The 16,767-nt window shown below is 43.2% G+C and overlaps 1 protein-coding gene across 2 annotated transcripts in view; it reads right to left on the bottom strand.

The window, feature by feature from the left end:
• Positions 1 to 2,699: 2,699 nt before the first annotated feature.
• Positions 2,700 to 16,767, bottom strand: part of PARN (poly(A)-specific ribonuclease) — a 128,015-nt gene continuing 113,947 nt past the window's right edge. The window contains exons 22-24 of one of the 2 annotated variants that reach the window (XM_069734072.1): positions 13,457 to 13,646; positions 6,144 to 6,283; positions 2,700 to 4,386 (exon numbers count right to left, since the gene is read on the bottom strand). In XM_069734072.1, the coding sequence (XP_069590173.1) occupies positions 4,334 to 4,386; positions 6,144 to 6,283; positions 13,457 to 13,646 (383 nt within the window). In that variant the 3' untranslated portion in view covers positions 2,700 to 4,333. The remainder of the gene's footprint in view (positions 4,387 to 6,143; positions 6,284 to 13,456; positions 13,647 to 16,767) is intronic. The other variant, XM_069734073.1, reaches the window with a different exon arrangement.

Genomic DNA, 16,767 nt, shown 5'->3' with positions numbered 1-16,767 from the left:
ATGCTGCATAGAAAATGTGCCCCAAATAATGCTGCATAATGGTTGATAATGGCCCCATAAGATGCTGCATAGAAAATGTGCCCCATATAATGCTGCATAAAGGTTGATTATGGCCCCATAAGATGCTGCATAGAAAATGTGCCTGAAGACACAAAAGAGAATGGTAAAACCAAAAACACTCAGTTTGAAAAAATGTTTGCAGTAATCCGCAAGTGCTAGTAAAAGATGTAAATAACAGGGTATTTGGTTGATACGTTTTTTTGCAAAAAATGTATACTAAGCTGCTCTACCAATCTTCACGGTATACCCATATCAGAGCAGTCCTAACTAATGTATGCAATCCCTATCTGATGTATTTAAAAACCTGATCATCTGTATATTACCTGTGTGAACAGGGTTCAGAGAGGAAAAATCCATGTGTGCATACAGGACAGAACAGCTTTTGTGCAGCTAGCCCAAGAGGAGTGGTGGAACTCCCCAGTCTTGTAGACACAAGAGAACAATCATGGAAACAGGAACACATGGGCTACTTGCACAGTGAACAAGTCTGTAAGAACATGTTCACACACCACCAAGAAACCTGAAGACACAAAAGAGAATGGTAAAACCAAAAACACTCAGTTTGAAAAAATGTTTGCAGTAATCCGCTAGTTAGCAGTCCTAACTAATGTATGCAAGAACACATGGGCTACTTGGTTTTTAAATACATCAGATAGGGATTGCATACATTAGTTAGGACTGCTCTGATATGGGTATACCGTGAAGATTGGTAGAGCAGCTTAGTATACATTTTTTGCAAAAAACGTATCAACCAAATACCCTGTTATTTACATCTTTTACTAGCACTTGCGGATTACTGCAAACATTTTTTCAAACTGAGTGTTTTTGGTTTTACCATTCTCTTTTGTGTCTTCAGGTTTCTTGGTGGTGTGTGAACATGTTCTTACAGACTTGTTCACTGTGCAAGTAGCCCATGTGTTCCTGTTTCCATAGAAAATGTGCCCCATATAATGCTGCATAATGGTTGATTATAGCCCCATAAAATGCTCCATAGAAACATGTGACCCATATGCTGCTGCTGCGATAAAAAAAAAAATGACATACTCACCTCTTGTCCTGGGAAGGCCCCCCCCCGTCCACCGACGGGCGCCGCTCTGTCTTCCGCATCCTCTGCAGTGACTGTTCAGGCAGAGGGCGGCGCGCACACTAAACACGTCATTGCACCCTCTGACCTGAATGTCACAGCCAGAGCACACAGAAGACGGAGCGGCGCGCTGCGGTGGAACCGGGGACAGGTGAATATCGGAATGCTCACTCTTCCCGGTTATACTTACCTGCTCCCGGCACAGTCCCTGGCAGCTTCTCACTGACAGATGTTCTCCGGGAGCCAACAGCTTCTTCCTATGTTCAGCGGTCACATCGTACCGCTGAACACAGGAAGAAGCCGCCAGCACGGAGAAGCAGGGACATGCAGAGACGCACCGGGAGCAGGTGAGTATGATGGACAGCTGCCGATCCCCCCACCGACCCGGAAGGTCCGGCGTTGACCCGCTGGTGGTACTGCACAAGGGTCTGGTACCACCAGTGGGTGCCATATTGGAATACCCATCACTTGGGTATTCCAATATGGCAGTCGGCGTACTTCCGGTGCGGCGTGGTGGATTGTGGGATTCGAGGATGTCCAGACGGAAGTGGAGGACAGACAATTTAAGGTAATTATATAAATAGATATGCTGTATGTATGTGCAGGCACATTACTTATGTAACAGGTTCACCTTTCCACCATTTGTCTCAATAAAAGGTGTTTTATTGAATTTATCTTGGCACTTCTTAATCCTAACCATTTAACCATTATTCGAATTTCCCTTCTTGGTTCTACTGCAGTAACCCGAATATTCTGCCATTATTTTCCATGCACATGTGTCACCACCACCATTGTCATCTCATGTAATAGGATTAGATAATATACATGTATTGCTTTGGTCCAGTGTGTTTTGAGTTGTTTTGGAACAAATCAAACCAGACATGTCACTTGAAAAATTGACCATCAAGCTACGACTTGTTTACATTGGATACATCGTATGAAGAGAGCAATCACTGAAGGACATCATGGTCAGAAGAATAGAAGGAACAAGGTGAAGAGGAAGACCAGCAACCCAATGGAATGATACTATCAAGACAACGGCAAAGAAGAACCTGGTGGACCTTATTTAGACAAGATCGATCTTCCTAGAGAGTTCGTCCATCAGGCCGCATTGGCTTGAGAATGAGCTGAAGGCATAATGATATTAATGTAGTACCCTGCCAAAAAGCTTCATCATATCCTACAATATACAAAAGTGTAGGACAATCCAAAAAGTTGGGTATTCACAAGAAGCTAAACTTTCCCTCGTGCTATAGAGTATTTCCTTGAGAGGCTATGTGCACACGTAGCACGTTGTGTTGAGTTTTCGTAGGAGAAAGTCTGTTTTTTTTTTTTAAAGGAATTTGGAGATCTGGAACAGGATTTAGAAAGTTATGGCTCAATTTCTAGTCCAAAAACTATCATAAAAGCCACAACAATACTTAATAAGGTTGTAAAATATAACTAGACCAAGCAGTGATAAATATTCATCTTTAAAAAAAATAAAGAAACATGGCATGCCATAAACTGTATGAGTTTAAGAAATCAAATTAAATAAATCAAGGAGACACCAAAATAGTTTCTACAAAGGAAGTTTTTAATTTGACATTACGGAAATAAAACTAGGCATTTTTATTTCCAGGATACAAAAAATTTAAATAGTTCTGAAATAAATAGACTATTGCAGATCTATACAGCTGGTTCCATTTGCATGTTTTTACTATATTTTTTTTCCCCAAAATGTTTTTTTCTCTTTTTACTTTATTTTCATTTATTTATTTTTTTTACAAAAATTATACAAAGCAAATACTAGGGTGAATTGAATTACCACACACACATTTTTCCTCAACAGTTTTGTACCTCACGTGTTCTCTTAAACAAATTAAGTGTAAACTAAATATATAATATTAAAAACACAGAATACGAAAAAGAAAAGTCACATCCTGTCCAGGAAGTTTTTTTTTTCCCAAAATGTAGAGAAAACGGTAAGAAAAAAAAAAAGCATGTGTAGAGGTCATAACATACACCTACATTAATTCCTACAACATAAAAAAAATCTGATTATTCTTGTAAAAAATGTCAATTTGTCCTTCAGAAGTAATTTTTCACTTTGTGACAAACTGGTTGCTGTGGACCCTCTGCACAATATGCTTACAGTAAAAATTAGAAAATATGTTAAGCACAGATCTCCAGTTTTTATAATCAGATTTTTTTTTCTTAAAGTATATTTAAAAAAAAAAACTAACCGTGAGGATTATCACATGGCATAAGTTATGTGTTGTACATATACAATACTTAGGTGATTTTAATAAATACACATTAAAAAGATGGAAAATACAGTCCATGTGCACAACCCTTGTGATATTTGGTGACAAAAACGCTCACTTAAGAGTACAGGTACGATAGGAAAAAAAACATACATTCACATCACACAAACACATCACAATAAAAACATGTATGAGGAGAATATAATGTATAATAGATAGTGGTGAGCGAATGTGCCGGGATTAGGTGTTATCGGAGCATGCTCCGGTGATAATCGAGTGACTTCGGCATGCTCGAAAAATATGTTTGAGTCCCTGCGGCTGCAGTCTTGCGGAGGCACAGCACATGCAGGGATTACCAAATAGGCACTTCCTCTATGTGTTGCGGCTATAGAACATCCACAAGACATGCAGCCGCGGGGACTCGAAGGTACTTTTTGTGCACGCCAAAGACACCATTAGAACACGAGAATGGTCCGATAACACCTTATCCCAGCACATTCGCTCATCACTAATAATAAATATTATGCAATAGAATATCTGAAATACTTGCTATAAAACTTCAGATGAAAGGTCCCTTTGGAGATTGCATAGCAAAGGCCACAGTATACATTACTATTACAAAGTTCCATCAATGAAGAATTAAATCTTGTAAATTTACTTTTCGTTATAAAACTGCCAGCGGAGCTTTTTTTCCTTATGAAGAGGTTTGATGAAAAGTGTGTGCATGACATGGGCAAATAGTAATTTTATGGTCACATTTCATTTTTAGGCCAACATAGTTGTGCTTTGCAGTTGTACAAAAAAAAAAACAAAGGGGGGAGTAAGGGCTGTGGTCACTGGATGGTAATTCAGTATGACCTGCATACGCATCCAAATCATGTCCAAAGCAGAAGTAAAATATATGGCTTTCAAAGCTTGGATCACAGAAGAGTGGCCATTGCGTCTACCAAGCGTGCACCAGCTCAAATTCTTCACAGGAGACACTGTTACTGCATTCTGGCAAATTGAGAGAGAGAAAGAAATGGAATTGAATACGTTAATTAGGTGTAATATACATGGTTCAAAAGCAAAAAAAAGGAAAGTAAATAACCAAAAAAAAAAAAACCACCCCCAGTCTATAGGTAGGAAAAATCAGCTTAAAATATATTCAACTACAATTTTTTCCATTCTACATATTCTTTAATTCTACAGAACTGTTGTAGTAGTAGGATCGCTCGGCTTCTTTCAAAGACAGTAATGGTGGATGATCTGTAGTCCCCACTGTCGTCACGAGGGAGCTACAAAGTGACGCCCTATAGTGACCGCAGCAGGAAAAATTTGGCCAATGACACACAAAAGTCACAGAAGACTACATAACCCCATCACCCCTGGATGATTTCCAGTTTTTTTTTCTCCTTTTTCCAAAAGCCATCATTTTTATTTTTTTTCCCCATCAATATGGCCGTATGAGGGCTAGTTTTTTTGGTGGGACGATTGAACTTTTGATTGACACCATTTGTTCTACCACAATGTACTGGAAAGGAAATTTGTACAGTTTTTTTTTTTTTGCTTTTGTTGACATTTTCTGAAGCATTCTAATTTTTCAGGATGTGGGCATGTACAAGGGCTTTTGTTTTTGCAAATTGAGCATTTTTATTGATACCAATTTGGGGTACAGATAATGTTTTTATCTATTATGGCATTTTATTGCAACGATGCGGAGACCCTCCCCCCCCCCAAAAAAAAAAACAACAAAAAACACAAATTCTGCTGTTTTGAATTTCATTTTCGTTACGCCGCTGAACCAGATTAATTTATCTTAGATTTTGATAGATGGGATTTACTTTTCTAAAGGCAGCAATATCAAAAGTATTTTTTTATTTTTAATTTTCAATGGTGCAAGAGGGTTGATTTGAATTTTTTTTTTTTTTACTTTTCACTGTATTTAATCGTTCCCTTAGGGAACTTGAATCTGCGGATCTGATCCCTTGTGCTATACATGGTAGAAATCATGATCTATGAACGCCAGCTATGGGCCGGCATTCACGGAAGGATCGTAATGACAGTCAGAGATTGACAGTGGAATCTAAAAGGTTAACAGCGCAGGCAGAGCATCGCTCCACCCACACCTTTTGGGCTAGTTTCACACTAGCGTTTTGAGGAGCTGCGGACTTCCTCCGTGAAGCCCCGCCCTCGGCCGCTAGCTCCGCCTACTTCTGCATGCGGCCGGCATGCGGCCTGCGTACCTATCTTTAACATTTGGTATGCAGGTCGTGCCACTGAATGCGGATGCTTCCGCATGTGTCGTTTTGACGATGCGGAGAAAAAAAAATTGCTACAAGCTGCGTTCTACGCTGGTCGCCGCATCGTCAAAATGATGCATGCGGAAGCATCCGCATACAGCGGCACGACCTGCGTACATAATGTTAAAGATAGGTACGCTGGCCGCATGCATAAGTAGGTGGAGCTAGCGGCGGAGGTGCGGCCGAGGGCGGGTCTTCATGGAGAAAGTCCGCAGCCCTCCGCAACGCTAATGTGAAACCGGCCTTAAATGCACATGACAGCTGATTTAATCAGTCATTATTTGCCAGGAAAAATGCAAGAACAGGGTGCGAGCCTGCCATCAATGGCAGGGACAGGACATTTGACATTATTCTACGTCATGTTGTGAAGAGGTTAAACACACTACTGGTACAGAGTAAAAAAAAAAGTAAACAAACATTTATAATGCAGGGAAATTTCTATGAAAACTTTTTATAGGAACAGTATCTTACCTGCTTGGTCGGTGTCAGTGTTCTGCTTGCTACTATTTGCTGGCTCTGAAGATGCAGGGCTGGGAGCATCTTCTAATCCCTGGCCTTCTGAATCTTCCATATTGAGAGAGGCGGGTTCTTCCACGATGGAATTGATCAATCTATTCAATTAAAACGTTTACTCAAGACTGGGAAAGTGCAGAGATAAAAACTGAAAAGTGGAGACAGAGGGGAAGAGTGGAGCCAGTGGAGGAGGAGCGTATCAGATTTTTTCTCTCCTGACCTGCCTCGGCCCATTGTCCAGTAGTGGACAACCATATTAAGTATGATCAGATTAATTCTTCTAGTTCTATTATACAACAGATATTTCACACTAAAGACAAGTTTCTTAAAGAGGTTGTCCCAACATGAATGTTTATAATACAATTGATTTAAGAGAGGAAAACAAAAAAAAAAAAAAAATTTTTTTACTCATCTAGAAACTTCTTTGAGTCAATGTCTCCACATATGGTTCTGACAAGTATGAGCAGGCTCGGACACATTATAACTAGTGATGAGTGAATGTGCTCGGATCAGGTGTTATCAGAGCATGCTTGGGGGCTAACCGAGTGTCTTCGGCGTGCTCCAATAATGTGTTTGAGTCCCCGCGGCTGTTCGACAGTTGCAACACATAGGGATTGCCTGTTTGTTAGATAGTCCCTACATGTGTTGAAGCTATCAAACAGCCATGAGACATGCATCCCCGGGGACTCAAACACATTTTTTGACAACGCCAAAGACACTTGGTTAGCCCCAGTTTAAAAAAATAAATAAATAAAATTAAAAAAAAAAAAAAACAGTAATTAGACCTACTGGTAATTGTATTTCCAGGAATCCATCCTGACAGCACACTGGAGGACGTCCTTCTTATCCTTGATGGGACAGGAACACGAGAGGTTAAAAAGACCCTCCCCCTACCACCCTTCAGTGCTTTTCCAAAGTAACACATCTGGATGGATGCAAAAACACAGGTTTATTCCAACAAAATAATCAATCATACAAATGTTACATCACATGAGTATAAAGATCATACATTAGGGAGGGAACTAATAGTGCTGTCAGGATGGATTCCTGGAAATACAATTACCAGTAGGTCTAATTACTGTTTTCCAGTTCACCACCTGACAGCACACTGGAGAAATACCAAAGGAGAATGGTATTTAGGGAGGGACCACCGCTTGCAGTACCTTTCTACCGAAAGCCAACTGTGGTGACACTACATCTAACTTATAGTGTTTAGAGAAGGTACTAAGGCTAGACCATGACGCAGCTCTGCAGATCTGATCTGCCGTCGCCCCCCCTTTTTCCGCCCATGACGTGGCCATGGCCCTAGATGAATGGGCTTTAATGTTAACCGGGGAATCTTGTCCTCTAGCTTTATAAGCTAAACTGATTGTGGATTTTATCCACCATGCGATAGTCGCTTTAGACGCTTTTCTACCTTTATTTGGACCCCTGAACTGGACGAACAAATTGTTGTCCCGTCTCCAGGGTCTGGATAAATCGAGGTACCTGAGAACCGAGTCTCTTACGTCTAAGTTGTGGTAAAAACTCTCCTTCTGATTTTTAGGTAACTGGCAAAATGATGGTAAAACAATCTCTTGATTCATATTGGAATCTGACACAACTTTAGGGAGAAACGCCGGATCGAGTCTGAATACTAGTTTATCCTCGAATATCTGCAAGTATGGATTCTGCACCGACAGAGCCTGTAGTTCCCCCAATCTTTTTGCCGACGTGATCGCATCTAAAAATGCAGTTTTAAGGGAGAGTTTATCAATTCCTATATCCCCTGATATATCCCACGCCTGTTCACATAGGAAATTTAGAACCAAGTTCAGATCCCACGGCGGGACTGACTTTCTAATCAATGGTTTTAATCTCTGGACTGCTCTAGAGAATCTACTAATCCAGGGATGGGCAGACAGGGAAGATTCAAAGAATACACTCAGGGCCGCTATCTGGACCCTTAATGTACTTGGTCTAAGACCTTTTTGACACCCTGACTGCAGAAAGTCAAGAATTTTGGGGATGTTTGGATGGTCAGTGTCAACTGTCGTCTCTCCGCAAAACCCACAGAATCGCTTCCATATTTTGGTATAGATAGCCGATGTCACTGGCTTCCGGCTGGCTTGAAGGGTAGAAATGACATCTTCCGAAAGCCCTTTTGCTCTTAAGACCTTCCGTTCAGGATCCAGGCCGCCAGCTGAAGTGCTCCCGGATTCTGGTGTAGAACTGGACCTTGCAGAAGAAGATCCTCTCTTTCTGGTAACAGGAGGGGTTCTTCCACTGACAGTTTCCTTAGCAATGGAAACCAACTCCGTTTCGGCCAGTGAGGAGCTATGAATATGACTTTGGCCCCGTCCTCGCAGATCTTTCTGAGTGCCCTCGGGATCACTGCTAGAGGAGGGAATGCATACAGAAACCCGTGGTTCCAGGGTTGTGAATCGAGCATGACTCCCAAGAATTTTATTCTGGGTTTTGGGATTAGATCCCAATTTATAATCCATCCCAGATTCTGCAATGTTGAGATGAGAGACTGACAATTGACCCTGAGCTGGACTTCTGAGTCTGCTGCTATTAAGAAGTCGTCTAAGTAGGGAACCACCATTATATCCTGATTCCTCAGGAAAGCGACCACTTCCACCATAAGTTTTGTAAAAACCCTGGGAGCGGAAGCCAGGCCGAAGGGGAGACATCGGAATTGGAAATGGAAGATCTTTCCTTCCAAGTTTACCGCGAACCGCAGGAACCTCTGATGATTTTGATAAATGGGTACATGGTAATATGCACTCTTTAAGTCCAGTGTGCACATCACCATATCTTTCCCCAATAGAGGGATGGTAGACCGAATCGACTCCATCTTGAACCTTTTGTAAAGGACCCAATTGTTCAGATGTTTCAAATTTATAATCGTTCTCGATTCTCCTGATGGTTTTATTGAGAAGAGATTGGAGTAGTGACCCCTGCCCTCTTCCTGAAGGGGTACCGGAACGATAGCCGCCATTTTTAACAGGTCTTGAATGTCTGACCACATTGGGAATGACCGTTTTAAATGAGAGCTGGATACCAGGAATCTTTCGGGAGGAAGGGATGTAAACTCTATTTTGTACCCCTGGGATACTATTTGTAGAACCCATGGACTTTTTGTGATCTCCCTCCATCCTCCCAGGAATCCTGTCAGACGGCCCCCTACTCTGATGGCGTCATTTCCTGCGGTAGCTAGACCCCGGTCCCGAGTAGCTCGCTTCTTTATTTTTAGACCTGTTATCCCCTCCTTTCTGGTAGCTCCACCTACCCTGCTTTCCCTTACCCCTATAATCGGATTTTTGATTATAGCGGGGTCTCCGAAAGGGCTGGAATTTTTTAGGCTTTTCTTCCGGAAAACCCTTCTTGACATCTGCGGCTATTTCTAGAATATCGTCGAGGACCGGTCCGAAGACCTTGCCCCCGGAAAAGGGTATAGAACACAACTTGTTTTTAGAGTGCATGTCCCCTGACCAGCTCTTAAGCCAAATAGCTCTACGGGCTGCATTAGAAAGAGATTGCCCTCTCGCCGCGAATCTGACTGATTCAGCAGATGCGTCTGCCAAGAAGGTAGTTGCTAGTTTTAGCAAAGGTAGGGATTTTAGAATAGTGTCTCTGGGAGTTTTGGCTATCAATTGATCTTTAAGATCATCTAGCCAAAGGTTCATGGAGCGGGCTACTGATGTCGCTGCAATATTAGCTCCAATAATCGCCGAGGAACTTTCCCAGGCCATTTTTAAAAGGCCATCTGTCTTCCTGTCCATGGGCTCTTTCAAATTGTATGAGTCTTCAAACGGAATCGCCGTCCTTTTGGAGACCTTAGCCAAGGGTATATCAATCTTTGGTACATCGACCCACTCCTTAACTTCCTCTGGATTGAACGGTAAGCGAAGTCTGAAGTCCTTAGGGATAGTCAGTCTTTTTTCGGCTTCCTCCCATTCCTCCAGAATCATAGATCTGATATGGGAGTTTACAGGGAAGACTTTAGATGTCTGTGAGCGCAAGCCCCCAAACATTTCATCTTGAACGGAGCAAGATGGCTGCGGCTCCTCAATCTGCATGGTATGCCGCACTGCCTCTAACAGTTCTCCTGTGTCTGTGGCAGAGAATAAATATCTTCTCCCTTTCTCCGGGGGAACTCTACTCTCATCTTCCTCTTCTACCTCCGACCCACAGGATGATGAGTCTATGGAAGAGTACTCGACCCTCGGTCTTTTCCTCGGCCTCTCCGAGGGTGAAGGTGAAGGTGAGACTTGAGGGAGTACCAGACTTGAGACTGAAGCCTGCACTTCCTCCCTTATCATGGCTCTCATATTAGACATAAGAGACGCCTGTTCCTCTCCTATGACTTTGCAGGTGCACGCTTCACATAGGGGTTTCTGCCAGGAATCCTTTAGCTTAACTGCACAGATAGGACACTTCTTATTCCTACTGGGTTTCTTTGCCGATTTCTCAGATAGGGAGGCTGCCTATGAAGAAATAAATATTATATATATATATATATATATATATATATATATATATATATATATATATATATATATATATATATATATATATATATCAAACACTAGCGTTCTCTTTTTTTTTTACCCAGGGCTACTCCACTTACTAGAGCTGCTGATTCCTGCCCCTCTGCTCTAGCTGCGTCCTCCATGATGCTCTAGAGATCGCTACTGCCCCTGCACCATACCTTTTATTCTGTTCCTCACTTCAAAACAACGCTCCAGCGTTCTCCACCGCTCTTTCCTCTGCACATCCTGTAGCAGAGACGCCGTCCATCCCCCTCAGCCGCAAACCGGAAGTGACGTGCGGCCGGAAAGAGAGGAAGGTGCGGCGATGAACTGGTTCCCCCAGCGGCCGCATGGAGACGCCGACGCCAGCAGAGGCCGCCGCTGGGTCGCGCACACCAGGGGACAGACGGAGAGGTAGAGAGCCCCCGCCAGGGAGAAGCGATCCCCAACCCAGGAGCAGCGCTACACTGGTAAGCTGAGGGACCCTCGGGCGGGTGTCAGCCAGCAGGTGTCTCATGGAGGGAAGGGTGAGGCAGAGCCCCCCCGATCCACATCCCCCCGCACAGAACGGCAGATCCTCTCGTCCGTTCCTATCCCTGATGGGACAGGAAAAACACTGAAGGGTGGTAGGGGGAGGGTCCTTTTAACTTCTCGTGTTCCTGTCCCATCAAGGATAAGAAGGACGTCCTCCAGTGTGCTGTCAGGTGGTGAACTGGAAAATAAAATTGTTGCATCCGTTTTTGTTTTTTTTTTTTAAGCTGGAGAAACTCATACAGATTATTATGAGTGTAATTATTCTTTCACAGTTCACCGTGAACACAGAGCACATCAGAATTATGCTCTGTATGCATGTATGACTTAGGATTTTATTGGTTTATTATGGCTTGAGTCCGTAAAGAAAAGTTGGTTGTCCATGATTTTTTTGAAAAGCTGTCCTGATAAAATGAAAAAAAAAAAAAAAAATAAAAGTCAGCAACCCTGTGCCGGACATCATTAAAAGTGGACTGGCCAGACTCTTCAGGACTCATCTCTAAACTATTCTGGGAGTGTGTAGAGAGGAAGGAGAATTTTAGAGGTCTCCATAATACACATGCATGACATGATACACGATATGACGGGAATTAAAATTATCAAGGGATACATGGGAACATTCCAAAAAAGAAAAACTGTTACAGCATCTCTCAGCTCTGGTTAATAAAGGGGGTACTAATAGTGGATATAAAAGAAGAGAAAGTCTGGTGGTGAATTGTAAAATTTTTCTTTTTTGAGATCTACCAGCAGACAAGATATATTCTAAATGCATGTCTGTTAGGCCGGGATCACACACATGCGAGAAATACGTCCGAGTCTCGCATGGTAATCCCCGGCCCTGCACCCGACACTCAGGAGCGGAGCGTGCGGCTCCATGTATTGCTATGCGGCCGCACGCTCCGCTCCGGACTGCAGGCGACAGGGCCGGGGATTACCATGCGAGACTCGGACTTATTTTTCGCATGTGTGATCCCGGCCTTAGAGAAACCACAACACTGGCATGGAGCCACTTTTCATAAACCCCATACTGTAAGCTACAAACTGCAGTAATCTTGAGGAATCAATTAGGAAGGGAATTGCTCCAAAGCGCCATCTCAGGAAAAATGGAACGCAACAGTTCACATTTTAGTCCATGGACAACTCGGGTAATGCACAGACCACAGACGAGCCGGGTTTTTGAAGGAGAGACCTTTTTTTTTTTTTTACAAACTTAAGATGTGCTAGCCTTAAATGCGTATTTCGAAAAACTAACCAATCCCTTTAACCAAACTAAACTTTCAGCTATTGTGCAAGTGCAGCATTGATCAGAACAGTATGGAGTCAGATTTAGGACTCCATATTCTCTTTTCCCTTAGTTATCCACTTAATGCAAATTTATCTTTACTGTTGTACATCTGCCCACCAGATGTTTTATTTAAAGATATAATGTTCTGTTACATAGGATGAATGTTATTCCCAGTATGGCCTGTAAGTACTTCGAGGGATAGATTAAGGAAGGAAGAGCAAAATGATTAATGGTTTCTCTAAACGTCCAAAACACTTGGCTTGTCCTACTGTATTAATTTTTACCTTTTATCGGCTTAATCCGAGCACTATCTTACCGAAAGTTTTGGGAGGTATTTAAAGACATGTTGCAAAAAAAAGTCCAAAATTGTTGGCATTTACATGCACGTATGGTAGCCCTATGTACAAGTTAAAGAGAACCTCCTTTAGGAACAGCAAGCTAGTTAACTCGGCGGGTGGGGTAGTAAAGGAAAAATTCTACCTTTTTGGTCACAAATGGGTATTTCATCATTAAACTTCACATCCTTGTAAATGAGGATGCAAGTGAACATGGAACGATTCCTGGCTAGTTAATTGACCCTCTGTATTATTTAGCATTACCATAAGTGTTAATTGATGCACCTTCTGCAGATGTAGTGACACGGAAGACATGTCAAAGTATATGCAGACGATCAACACATTAATTGGAAGATCACTAAAAAATAAAGCCAATTTTTTATTTTTCTGTAAAATTGTGAGGCTAAAACCCCTCAAATTTGGAGAAGAACCCTCTTCGGTATTTCATTGCGTGGTGAAAAACATCATGTATAGTCTCGCGCCCCAACATCTGGTGGGGGAGCGTTTGCCGTAACACGTTTGTATGGTTCTTCAGCTTTTTCTTTTCTTTGTTGAGTGCTCATATTAAAAAAATGTGCTTAAACTAAGAACTAGAAAGTTCACCTGCATGAATAATGATATCTTGAGTTCTGGGGAACATACGTGAATTGCGTTTTTTGCCTTTTCCTCTCAAAATCCATCCATCCATCTGCTGTTCTTTTCCTTTTTGTTAGGCCTTGTCTATCTTTCTTTGCAACATACTCGGCATAGGTTTGGACACAATAGCTTTCTGCAAATCTGCTGATGTTCACTGCTGCAAATCAAAAGAAAGGGTCATGTGAAAAATTACACGAAAAAAAAAAATTCTTAAAAATTAAAGTGCTTCGGTCACATAAAACATACAGAAGATCCAGTCCCAGTGAACCTTTGACGTGTTTATATGGCAGAGTGTAAGACACGAAGAAATGGAAGCAACTAGATACAAAGCTTCAAGGCAATTTTCAATGGAGAGTGCGAATGAATATTCGACGTATAAACAGCTTAAAAAAAAAAAAATGATGATCAATGAAATGTGTATTGCAGTAATACATATCATACATTTACATCAAGGTGTCGTCCATGCTCGCGGTAAAGGTCAACAGTCACTATGACTGCACACTGCAAAATCGTAATACCATGCGGGGCTCACGCCGTCACAATTACCGTTGTGTGCTTGGCCGATTGTGTGACATGCTGACTAGTCTCATCTAGCTTGTCTCAATTCACTTCTATTGAGACAAGCCAAATAAGTCTTGTTGGCAAGTGACCGAGCATAAGCAAATTGCCTACACATGTGGTCAGGTGAACGCCAACTCACACTCGGAAATCGCAACACCCGCTGTTACAAGTTGGCAGTCTACAACCACAAAATGACTGAAGACTTTTGTTCAAGGCTATGAAAATCCCTTTACAGAATTAACCTCGGGTAGATCTAGAGATTATTTATTAGGATAAAATATCTTTGTCGGTCCATATTACTGATTTACAGAGAAGGAAGTGTTACAAATAAGGAATAGAGGACACAAAGCTGAGAAAAGGTCACCCTGGCCATGAGCAGTGCATACGATATAAAGCAAAAATCAATTGTATTTTAAGTCATTATACTTAATGCAAAAGTATATGAAGAGGAACAAATCTTGATAACGTATAAATGGCTTAAGTACACCCAACAGAATTGTTCTGTTACAATCAAAGTTTTTTTTTTTAACCAATATGGTTGAGAAGGAAGTACCTCCGAGATGACAATATTAGAATGTCCCCGATATTACCATTTAATTGCAGTCATTGCATTGGATGATTGGAGTTGATGCACACAACTTCATGAGAACATGCTCTACTTTGCCTTAGGCCTGGGTCACAGTAGCGTAGAATATGGACGAGTGCTATGCGAGAAGACATGACATAGCATTCTAACCACTGTTAATCTATGGGGCAGATCCCATCACTGTTTTTTTCTCGGGCATATTCAGCGTGCGAGCAAAATCGCAGCATGCTGCAATTGTATGCGTATATCGCCCGAGTACCGCCAATGCAAGTCTATGGGAGCGGGGAAAAAATTGGACACCACACGGACCATCAGTCTGACTTGCGACAAATACACACACATTTTCCTCATTTCAGCCCACTGAGTCATTAAATTCATTGGGGAAAAGCAGTGAGAAATGTAAAGCCATACGCATGCGTACATGTGAGGAAATCTAATCACCGCACTGCAAACGCATTACACACGGATGACCATACGGAGAACACTCGTGCGACTCTCGGCCGAGAAAATCGGACCGATTTTTCATACATTAAGTGTGACTCCGGCCTTAAGGTTATATGCATCATATGTGCGACACATTGTCCGCTGTAAGTGACTTTTGCGTTACAATGTTGTATTGTGGATAATATTTGCCACAATCTGACCCACAGGCTGTACAGAAAATCCACAGCGCAAGATAATTAGTGCTGCAAGATCGATATCCGCAAACTATTAATTTGTACTGCATTAAATTAACAGTGTTTTGCTGCTGTGGATTTGCTGTGACTTTTCCCCTTTTCGAATTCTACAGAAGACAATAAAACCACAATCAATACAGCGGGGGCGTGGCCTGAAGGTGCAAGAGAGCAGTCGCACATCGCAAGAGCTCCTGCTCTGAGACTGCTTTCCACAGGGATTTTTTGGCCCCATCGAGCCCAAAGACTCCTCTGACCGGCAAGGGAGGGCTGCGATCGCCCTTAGACTACCCGGAGGGCAGGGAGAACTCTCTGCCCCAGCACAAGCCCAGCGTTTCCCCTTGGAGGGACGGGGAAGCGGCATAGACGCCGCCATCTTGGAAGCTACACAGGCCGGGAGCACGCAAGCTGCTGGGACGCCGGGAAGGTACACTCCACCCCCCTTCCCCGGCTACTCTACCTTCTCCCTGACTCTTCGCTCGCTCCCTGCTGAGCTGACAGCCGCTGGCCGGCGCCTCTGCGCTCCGGTGCGCCCCGGATTCCTCTGAGTGGTGCGGACCTGCACACCACTGAGCCCCGGCTGCTGCCCCTTGTTGGTGCGGCCGGTCAGAAGAGAGGTTACGCTTACTGGAGAGGGTGCTGAGTGAATTGCCAGCTGCGGCGCTCTGTCCCTCGGCCGCTCCGGTGGATTGGTGTCTGTGGGGGTGAGAATCTGCCGGCGGTGGAGATTCTGGGGATTTCCCGCCACTCCCGGCGCCATCTTGTTGCCCCTGCAAGGGGCTGGAGTGCCTGTGTGTGTGCGCCGCTGGCGGTCTGTGCCCACCTCTCCTTCGTGGCGCGGCACTGCGTCCCTGCTACTGCCCCATACCCACCAGCTTCTGGGTCACGCTGGAGGAGGCTTAAAGCAACGCTAACACCCTGTAAAACGACACACATTTACATAGCCCCTGTGGCACCTGCTCCCCCCCTGAGACTCATAGTGGAATTACACAGTAACCCTTTGGCTGCCCAGAGTTAAAAACAGTTGCACTATAGACTTACGCACGCATCTCGGAGGGGGCTTGCTGATGGGGGGCCACGGCTAATGTGGTGATGGCTGCACCCCCATGCTCCCCTAAACATTTATCTGGGATATAATTGATAGCAGCAGACATCTATGGGCAAAAACAAAAAGATCTCTGAAAACCCCACAAGCCTGCATAAGGAACCTCTTCCGGAGGATATGAAACGGTTTCTAAATCAGCCGACCCAAACAAGGAGCACGAGATCAACAATGTCGCAAGCCCCACATAAAAGCAACTCTTCTTCGGGAGAGTCACAGGCTCCACATGTTTCTCCCAAAAAATCAGCAGATATCAATAAGGGAGACAAAGACTTGCCTGAAGATATGAATATAGCTGATCTAAGCAAATACATTAAAGCTCTACCAACAAAAATGGACCTGGAAGGCTTTGCAT

This window comes from Ranitomeya imitator, chromosome 7 (assembly GCF_032444005.1).
Source record: "Ranitomeya imitator isolate aRanImi1 chromosome 7, aRanImi1.pri, whole genome shotgun sequence".
Lineage (NCBI taxonomy): Eukaryota > Metazoa > Chordata > Amphibia > Anura > Dendrobatidae > Ranitomeya > Ranitomeya imitator.
This window is presented reverse-complemented; position numbering and strand designations above follow the sequence as displayed.